Consider the following 10657-nt stretch of genomic DNA (forward strand, 5'->3'; position numbering starts at 1 on the left):
CCGGTTGGGGGTCGCGGCATTAAAAAGGTTGAGAACCACTGTTCTACAGAAACTATTTCGTCAAACCATTAAAATGCCTAGGTGCATTGTTCTGTACTACTGTATCAAAGCTATATTTATTTTCTTACTTGTTCTCCCTAAAATCCAGAGCAATAAACATGCTTTGGGGTCCAAATAGGGCAGAGAGGAATTGGATATTTATTTATTAAAAGTTTCCAATGCACAGACATAATCTAACTAGTTGAAAATGAAACATCCTATCACAGAAACTTTTTAAAAATTATGCTTGTTTATATAGCTGCATGTCTAGCTTCATGTGGAGTTTTCTTTATTTCCCGGATTGACGACTTTATCTTGAAATACTGATCATAAATGAAGATATTCTGTGTCCAACAATCTCAGTAATTTGTTAAATTTGTTATAGACTGAAAAATAATTGAAAAAAATAGCCTTTTAGGGTTTACTATTTGGTATAAAAACATATCTGTATAAGTTAACATTGTTTTCTTCATATAGTTTTCTTAAAATTCTTTTAAATCATTAAATCATTTTATCTAATTAGACTCACTCATTTCAATAGATTCTTTAAATGTGGATAGGTTTATAAAGATTTATGAGTTTAGGACAAAACAGATTTAATGTGTTGTTTTGTCTATGGCATAAAACCTCATTGCTGTTTACTGTCCATGTTGGTATAATATAGTCTTTAGTAATTCTTCAACTCAAATAAGTTGGGTTGTGGTCCTGCATACAGTTGGTATAATTGCTTAGGACTGATAGCTTCAGTTTTGTTTTTCCCAATCTTCTACTCTGACGAGTTTCTCCATGAAATTAATACAATTTTTTCTAATACCTCATAGCAATATAAGAACAAAGATTTTCTAATGCTGCCCTACCAATGCAGGGTACTAATAGGACTATGTGGAATTACATTGCTGTAAGGATGGATTGTCATTCATGAAATGGAAAATGAGTTCAGAGATTATTTCTAACAATCTGAATGTGGGATACATAAATGGATAATATGAAGCATTATATCAGTAGTCCTCGACTTATGAATGTAATAGAGCCTGCCAATTACATTTGTAACCCGAGGAATTCTGATTTACCCAGTGCATTTGCTAATCGAATGTTCAGGTCGTTAAATGCATTTGAGGTGTCTGATGGTAGGGAAGACCATGTGGAGGGAGCTAGTGCTTCCCCCTCCCATCCTGTCCCACTGGGCCTGTGTAAATTCACCTTTTGAAAATCCCCATGATCAAGTGAATTGTGTCCTTTCCGGCCTCTCTGCCTTGTTTTTTTTGTTTGGCCTGTGTCCCTGCAGGCTCCAGTCATCTTTGCAAAAAGCTTTTGGCACAAAGAAAGGAGGCTGGGAGCAGCACGCACACCCCCTCTGGCCTCCATTCTTCGCACCAAAAGCTTTTTGCAAAGATGACCGAAGCCTGCAGGGATGGAAAATCTCACCCCTGCAGGCTTCACAAGGAAACAGCAAACGGACAGAAGGCTTGAAGCACAAAGCCTCCCATCCATTTGCAAAGCCTTTTGACATGAATCTTATTCAGGCCTCCATTTGCAGAGAACGGAGGCCTGAAGTAGCGTGAGATCAATAGCAAATTCTCTGCAAATGCACAGAAGGCTTGAAGCACTGAAGCAGGCAAAGAAACCATAGCAAAGAGGCTGGAGAGGAGACAGCTCACTAGATGTTTGCAAGATAAGTGAGTCTCCACAGGCCCAGTGCCTGTGAATACCCTCTGTGGGGACATACGCAAGACGAATGTTGCAGTGCCTCTGTGGTCATTCATAAGGGTGAACGACTGCCGTAGTGTTACAACACCACATAATCTCGGGACTATGTTGTAAGTACTTGGGAAGGGTAATGTAACTTGAAATGGTTGCTAAGTGAACTGTCGTAACTCAAGGATTACATGTAGTAAGTACACTCCTAGTATATAGCACCTTCATAATATTTTACCTAATTTAAACCTACTTTAGAAAATCATACAGATTGCAAGAAATAGGAGTTAATAATAACTCTAGACCCAAGAACCAGTAGAATGTATTTTATTATTATTACCATATATTAATTTGCATAATAATTTGAGATTTTAGCCAAAGAATTTTCTATTAACTGCATTATAATGCATGAATAAAGAGAAACATTCTCTACCAAGAAAGCTTTAACCACCAAACACTTGGGTTCTATCAATTCCCATTTCAGAAAGAATAGATGGGACTTAACATAGCATGGAACTAAAAGTAAAAACTTAGGAACATCTTAACTCTAACAACTCCAACCATTATAGCCAGTAGTTGAAAAATGATGAAAATTGCACCAGCCATATTTGGATGACCAGTTTTCATCATTTTGATTTAGATTTAGATTTAGCTCTTTGAGTATTTTAATATTATGTTTTTCTTTAGAAAAATTATGAAATCTGTGATCCTTTAAGAGCTATACCTCAGCTTATAATGATAGAATTAATTGATGGCAATTCCAATTTGGCAATTTAGGAATAATAGGAAAGTTTAATCAAACATGCTAGTTGCATATTCTTTGTTCAATTCTCCCTCCTCTTACCCATTTTTATAGCAGATTTATGGAGCATCAGATATAATTATTAGATTATCATTGGAAAAGTTTTTGATACAAGTGATACTTGTAATCTATAATTATTTCTAGACCCTTCAGAGTATGTTCTTATGCATGCCATAGAGAAATGGAGGTAATTTTTAAGGCTGTAGAATTTTTTCATTGGTTTCTATAGGGTATAAAATTCTTCAATTGAAACTTAGAAAATCATACTTTTTAAGTCAGACATATCAGTCTATCTCAATTTATGGAATATTTTTTAAGTTTGTGCCGAAGTTGTTTCAATACACTGAACCTGCAGTCAAAATATACTGTTAAACTTGAGTTCTTATTCTGGCTTTGTTAATCAGTAGTGAATATAATTGAGTTCTGTTTTATCAAAACAAAAGTTGCCATTTATATATCCTATTGTATTTTGCTTATAGTATTATCTGAAATTAATTAATTGTAAGTATTTTTCAGAAATATACCTTTGATGTGGTCAGTCAAATGAAGTGTCTGCAATGTTGCATTTCAATATACCTGTGAATAGCATAGGCCGAAAGAGAGTTGTACATTGAGGTTTGCTTTGAGTTGTTAATTAGATGAATATTTAGTCCTCTTTTAAAAAAGCATGCATAATTCTGGGCATACTAATGTAGGCAAAGAGTTTTGAAAGCTTTGCACAGCAGTTGCATTAATTGTGTGCAACACTTGACTAACAGAATATTTAAAGCCTAGCTTTAACTAACCATCTACCAGTATGATGGAGATCTTGCTTGAGAAGAGCATAGAAAAAAATCCATAATGAATTTGCTTTTTTTAAATTGCTGCTTTTTATTTTCGTGGTTTTATTTAAGCATGCTAAGCTTTTGTATATTTTTTTTTTAGATTTGACACAGTTGAAGGCATGTAAGTGGTCATTTCCATTTTTCAAAAGACTTAAGAGATTTAAAAAACAAGGCTTTAAATGTTAAGTGTAACATTTAAAACTTTAATTTCAGCTTGTGCATTTTATTTTGCTTTCATGTTTCTTTTATTCTAAAATTTCCCTAATACGTGGTTAAACATTTATGAGAACTAAAGAGCACCTTTATTCACAAAGTCTAGAAAGTGATTTGGCTGTAATTGGGTATAAAATACATTATTAATTCTATTATATGAAATAGTACTTGGAAAACATGTCAAGCTTATATTTTATCTCTTAAGTTAAAGAGATTATCTGAGCATGTAAGCACTATCTTATGAAGACAAAGAAGGCTCAGAAATGATTTACAAAGATTCATCTTTTGGTTTTATGCTCATAGGATAATTACTATTTTGCTTTGTGTTTAACTGGTCATATGCATCCAATTTTTGCACAATACAGAGAACAAGTAATTAAGCAGTATTGAATATCATTACAATGTGCCCAGATGTCTTTTAAAATTTTCCCCTTTTCCTCAATACACAGCTATTTGAGTGTGAAAGATACTATATCCTGCTCATTTATGTATTTTATTAGCAAGTGAGGCCAGAGACTCCTCTCAGATTAAAAATTCTTTCTGGGATGAAATACTCAAATATATTTTTATTTCTGTCAAATATTTAGTTAATTTTCCAGAATTACTTTTCAAGGGTTAGGTTTTATAATTTCTATTGTCAGGGATTAGGAAAAGGAAAAACAATTTTAAAGAAATCTCAGCAAGTTAGTTTTTCCCCCGTCTTCGTTGAATTGATAAAATTTTGCATATTGATAGGTGCTGGAAATTGTATATATTTAGTGAATGTATCTGTTTAAAAAGATCAAGTGTTGGGTTGATGGTTTTGTTTTTGGATTATTTTTTTGATAAATATGTGAACTGTAAACTAGCAGAGCACATTCTTGATGTGTTGGATTCTAGAAACTGTATAATTTAATGACAGTCTTCAGAAAGGGCTAGTTTATTAAAATACAGATAATATAATAGTAGTTATGTTGGGGGGATCCCTGCAGTACACATTGATCCATTTTAAGTACACTTTTAATTTTGTTGAACAAAATATTTCAGTTAAATTTGGATTTGGCTTAGAAAATAGGAACTCTGTAGTTATTCTCATAAAATCTTCATTCTTTACAAGAATCCTGTGACTTCTTCATTCTCTAGTTCTAAATGCTTAGTTTCCCAGTATAATAATTTAGTAAATAATACATTCTTTCTCTCACTTCATCTTCCATTTTCTCCATTTGAATTTGAATATATTTAATTTACTTGCTGCTTTGTCCTCGTTGAAATAAAACTAACGCTTAAGGTTTTTCTCATTGAAGTGGCTGTTCTGTTTTGTGATTTATGATAATGTTTTCTCTGAGTTCAAGAGAGTTGTCTCTATGTATATTTTGGTAGGGGATAAGAATTATTTGTTTTTTTAATATTCAAACAGATAAATAGTATTACTAAACAAAGGTATTCTCTTTTCTTCAATCAATTTATCCACTTTAGTCTGATTTTAGGAATATAGATTGATTCAGTTCTTCCTTACATTCCTGGATAATTTTGTAAATAGAAAACTGGCAGACATTATCTGAAGTTTTACTGTAACTACAATTTTAAACAAAATCTTTAAGAAATGTTAGCATAGTATAATTCTGGTGATATCATGAAGATCAGATTGGATTTTAAAGACTTAGTTTTTTTCTTTACTTACATTTTTTTCTTATTTTATGTTGCATGAATATCAAGGCTAGTGGTAGGAAATTGTACATTTATAATTTGGGGCATATCTGGTTTTTTTTTGTTCTTAAACAATACAAAGTATGCAGAATTTGGTATGTTCAGATTAAAACCTTGAGCATTTTCTACTGTTTAAACCTGTTTATGATATGGATTCATAAAAGGACTCCTATGAAAAATGATTCATTTTGAATTGTTTTGAATGTGAATTTGGTCAATTTCAAGTATTATTTTTTGTAAGCCACCAAGAGTCACTCAGTGAGTGGACAGCCATATAAATTCTCTTAAATAAAATAAATGAATACATTTACAAAACGTTTCAAGCTGAAATGTTTGAAATAGTTGTCTTTGAACTTGAGATAGCATTCATACTCAGAACAAGGAGTTTCAAGAAGCTTTATGATATACACTTCTGTATATCAAACACACAAAGCTATTGGCTGAGTTTTAGAATCCTGTTGCTAGTTGCACAAACACAAACTCCAAATTCTATTGCCCTTTTTCCAGAAGCAGTGACTCATTAATACAGCTCTAAAGCATTGCAAGAGGGTTGTTGAAAGTTCTTATTTTACATTGAAGTCTATTTTACTTGGGGATAATAACCAATACACCAAGAAAGTTCTTCTCCATTTTTTCTTCTAAATTTTTTGTTAAGATTGCTATATCATAGTGCTGTAGTAATAGAAAAAGGCATACCTCGAATAATTTTCCTTTGAGAACCTAGACCATATCCTTCCCCAAACTGACACCTTCCAAAGAATTTTAGTTGTAACATATTTAAGGGTACCATGTTCTAAATATATTTGTCTGATTACTTTTCCTCTATCTTCTCTAATATTTGCTTACCACTTCTTTCCTATGTTGATTTAGTCTCATCTTTTCTCATTTTTGTCAATCTATTTAGATTTGATTGAATACTTATTTCTCAATGTTCTTTTTTTTTCTTTCTTTCATCCTCCCTTTTTTCCTGGATTCTGTCTTAGCTAATATCAAAAAAAATAAATTCATTTGCCTGCTATAATTGTCAAATTGTGGCACCAACCAATAGATAGCATTTTCTTTTATCACAAAAATTTGACAGCAGACTGGATGGCTACTGTTTAATTGGTACCACAGGCTTCAAACCCTCAGTGTGTGTTTGTGTGTCTAAATGTAAGAGGAATAGCAGCAGAATTCTGGTTCCAAGTTAAGCCAACTGATAAACAGTGATACGATGAGCATTTATTTCAGAGTACACTGTTTCTGAAGGATGTCCATTATATACCTATGATATTGATACCCACTAGCCCAGCATAGTATTTTTAACATTTTAGAATAATTGTTTTTTATACAACTGTAAATAAAACATCAGATGATTTCATTCTCTCCTAAACTAGTGTTTTATGTTATTTTTCAGTATAGAACACAAGAATGTCAGGCATTTAAATCCTGTTGGTTAGCTGCGTCTTAACTCTGGGTTACTTTAATTAGAATGTTGCTTGATTGTTATTGATGTATGTTTCTCACCAATGAAGTATTTGCAAAATAAAATTGAATATAATTGTCTGTTTTTATTTATTGCAGGAGCCCTCTGGCACAAATGGAAGAAGAAAGGCGGGAGCATGTGGCAAAAATGAAGAAAATGGAAATGGAAATGGAGCAGGTATTTGAAATGAAGGTCAAAGAAAAGGTTCAGAAACTGAAAGACTCTGAAGCTGAGGTATGTATAGCTTGAAAAAAAAAATTGCAATCTAGCATCAACTGAATAAAGTAATTACAAGTAATATAGTATTAATATATAACTGGGGTTGTGCTACTCTAAGGATAACTAAACATCCATGGATGTGTAAGGGAAATCAGAGTAATTTCCTATGTACCATGAGAGATAGGTCTAACTCCTAATGGCCTCTTACAACAAATGGGTTGTCATTGCACCAAGTAGCAAGGCACAGAGGTAATACAACTATATCACTGGAGAGGCTTTTGTGAAACATTTGGCCTATTTTGATGAAAGGGGATAAAATGATTCTGGAATGATAAAATGGAAAAATAAATATACTAAGCTGAATTTCAGATTTATTTTCCTCACAATGGATTAGAGTTTGGACTGCAAAATAAGATGATGAATGTGGTTGATATCCTATTAAAGGACTTTAAACATGATGTTAAAGGTTTATGCCAGAGTAAAAAAAACAAGACATCCATAAATATCATTGTTCTAGTCATCTAAATTGGGTTTTATATAAAATTCATCTTAAAACGAGATACAACAGAAAGAATCTAAAAGGAAAAGGATATGTTCTCTCCATCCAAGGAAGATTAGATTTTTTTAAAAAATGAGTGAACAAACCCCAAAACTATTCTGTACTTCCTGGCTTCTCTGTTTTGTTAACAAGAGTTGCCAATTTCTTTAAAAACTAAAAATTTCCCCCCCAGAAACATTTGTATGTGTTCCATTTATATATGTTTGGAACTTAATATGTAAATACTGCTTAGTCAAGCTATACATAAAAAAGAATGTTAGAACAGAAAGGGTAAAATTTGGATATAATTTAATTTTTAATCCTCATTAACTTTAATTGCCTATACAAATAAAGTGTCTTACTTGTAAAATTAATTGATTTTTCATAAATGCACAGAAATCATTGCCTCACAAAGGCATAGACAATTACATCCTCATGTTTTCAGAGATATGAGACAAATACTCAGGTAGCAAAATATGTGCCTGTTTACTTTGTAATAATCTCATTTAATTCAGTGGTTCTTATTTTTAATTAAATATGTACAGTATAATTTGCTTTACACTAAGGGTGGATTTGTTTAACATAATAAGTTGGTCATCGCATGTACAATTTGTGAAGGTTTTAGAATTATTTATAATCTTGCAATATTGTAACCTACAGTGCAATAAGAATTTCATTTAGGTCCTGTTAATAGATAGGGATTCTGGTTAAATAACACCAAAACAGTAAATTGTATCATATCTGTACCTGAATACGTTGAACCAACATTCACTGTCTTTTGGAAAAAGTGGTAAAACTGTAGGATGATCAATTCTCCTAAAGGGATGAGTCAGATAAAAGGAGAATTAACTGATAGTTTGATGTTGTTTACTGCCATAGAGTTTGCTCTTTCACAAGTTTGTGAAAGTAAAAAATGCCTCAATCAAAAGACATCTCTGTAGTCTCCAGAAAGAAAAATTGTAGATTCTCTTCAGAGAATTTTCAAGATCTGCAGGCCACTCCTTATTACTATGAGTCTTCCATTAACAAAAGTACTAAACAAAAGTAATGTGTTGGGTTGGCCAAAGACCATTTGAATAACACAACTGGCTGTTAGCAACTTCAGGTCCTGGATGGCTCACATGACTACAAAACATTTTTGACAGTTTCTAGAGTTTACTTTCAATTTCTGGCAAAAAAAGTTCATTGGAGAAAATAGATTTGCTTAATGACTGCAATATTCACATAACACTGGAAAATTGGGTCCAGTCATTCAGTATATTGATTTACAATCATAATTCCAGACTTAAGTATGCTTTTAAGTTGAGAACTGCTTGCATTTCTCTTAACAATTTTGATATTATTTTTAACAGTGGATAGGGATATGCAAGAATTGTTGGTCAGGTTGTGGGAGGGGGTTATAGAAATGCATGCCAAAGATAGGATCTACTGGGAGGTGACACAGTTCAAGAAGGGTGCTTTGGGAGTCACAGAAATATGGGAAAGCTTTCACAGTAATGGGAGATGGTGTGTAAAGTGGTGTATGGGTTAGGAAAGATGCTTGAGAGTGTAGAAAAGATGCCATGCAGGTTAGGGCCAGCAGGCAGGTAGGGTTGAGAGTTGCGGGTTGTGAAGAGCCCAACCCCTCTACAATAATCCCAGTTTCTCATGTGGCTCCTTGGGAAAATTAATTGTCCACCCAGGAGTAAATTGGGGGGGAGAGATGTCCAGTCCAAATCTTGTTTATTAAAGTGTCCATAACTTTAATTTTTTATAGAGCTGTTAGACTGATAGGAAGAATCAATCTGCTTGTAGTGGTTAAGGCACCAGGCTAGAAACTGTGACAGATAGAGCTCTGTCTTAAACACATAGCAGCTGGGTGACCTTGGCCCAGTCACTTTCTCTCAATCCTAAAAAGGAGGCAGAAGCAAAATATTTCTGAAAATGTTACAAAGAAAACTGCAAGGACTTACTCAGGCAGTTACCAAGAGTCGAGACTAATTTGAGGGTATGTATATATATACCCATGGGCTGTTAGATGATACTGAAATTTATCATACGTTACAAAAATCTGTGCGGGCATTTTCAGGTTTTATGGCCTTTTGATAGTAACAATTATAAATAGTCCTCAACTTTCAACCACAATTGGGGCCAGAATCTCAGTTGTTGAGTGAAATAGTTGCTAAGCAAGATTTCATGTCACCACTTTGCTCAATGATTGCAATCTCAACTCTCTCTGTTGCAGTTATTAAGCAGATGGAGATCCAGATAAGATGGTATGGGAAGTCCATTGTAGGCCACTCATGATTTGCCCCTGACCAATCAGCATGTGCAAAGTGCCCCACTTACTTTTGCCATTTTTCTCTGCCCTGCTTCAGAAGTCTCCTTTTCCAAATAGCACAAGGCTTGGAGAATGAAACTTCTGAAGCATTGCAAGAATGGACTTCCATCCTAATTGCATACAATATTATTGGAAACTAATTTTTTTAAATTACAATTTAAAATGTATTTTTAATCAAAAATGAGTAATCATATTCAATATGTTTTTCCTTAGCTTCAGCGACGTCATGAGCAGATGAAAAAGAATTTGGAGGCCCAACACAAAGAACTGGAGGAAAAAAGACGTCAGTTTGAAGATGAAAAGTCAAATTGGGAAACTCAACAACGTATATTGGAACAACAGAATTCTTCAAGGTGATTTTCTGGGTCTTTTTTGATGATATGATTTTGAATTATAAAGATGGAATCCCATTTCATAGAACAATGTCTTGTTCTGCATCTTACAATCTTATTTGCATAGACCAAATTTGTCTGACCAAAACTTGGAATGTATCTAAGAATTGATTGCTCATTTTGGTTGACACAAATAGAATTGTATATACTGTATGTAAGCTATAATTCAAATTTGCTGTAATTTTAAAGATAATATATTTGTGTCCCTCTCATGAATTAGTCATATTTGAGCTTATATGAACTAATTATTATTGAAAATATAAACTGTATTTTATTAAAACTGCTCTTAACAAAGAATTTTTTTCCTGATCAAAAATCTCTCAGTCTTCTCTTATTCTGTTTCCATTCCCATTTCAAGTTTTGTCTTTTTTTATATATATATGCCTAAAATTGCCACTCCTTTTATAGCAAGCCATATTCTTCTAGGATATTGACAGATTCAGTAGCCACTTCAACGAACTTAA

The 10657-nt window shown here is 33.0% G+C and overlaps 1 protein-coding gene across 3 annotated transcripts in view; it reads left to right on the top strand.

Annotated features, from left to right (window-relative positions):
• SEPTIN7 (septin 7) overlaps positions 1 to 10657 on the top strand; it is a 73569-nt gene that overhangs the window by 60617 nt on the left and 2295 nt on the right. For 2 of the 3 annotated variants that reach the window (XM_015811761.1, XM_015811760.1), the window contains exons 12-14: positions 3461 to 3481; positions 6823 to 6958; positions 10015 to 10154. In XM_015811761.1, coding sequence (XP_015667247.1) covers positions 3461 to 3481; positions 6823 to 6958; positions 10015 to 10154 — 297 coding nt within the window. The remainder of the gene's footprint in view (positions 1 to 3460; positions 3482 to 6822; positions 6959 to 10014; positions 10155 to 10657) is intronic. The other variant, XM_015811762.2, reaches the window with a different exon arrangement.

The sequence above is a fragment of the Protobothrops mucrosquamatus genome, unplaced genomic scaffold (genome assembly GCF_001527695.2).
Source record: "Protobothrops mucrosquamatus isolate PMUCROS unplaced genomic scaffold, P.Mucros_1.0 scaffold48, whole genome shotgun sequence".
NCBI classification, from domain to species: Eukaryota; Metazoa; Chordata; class Lepidosauria; order Squamata; family Viperidae; genus Protobothrops; species Protobothrops mucrosquamatus.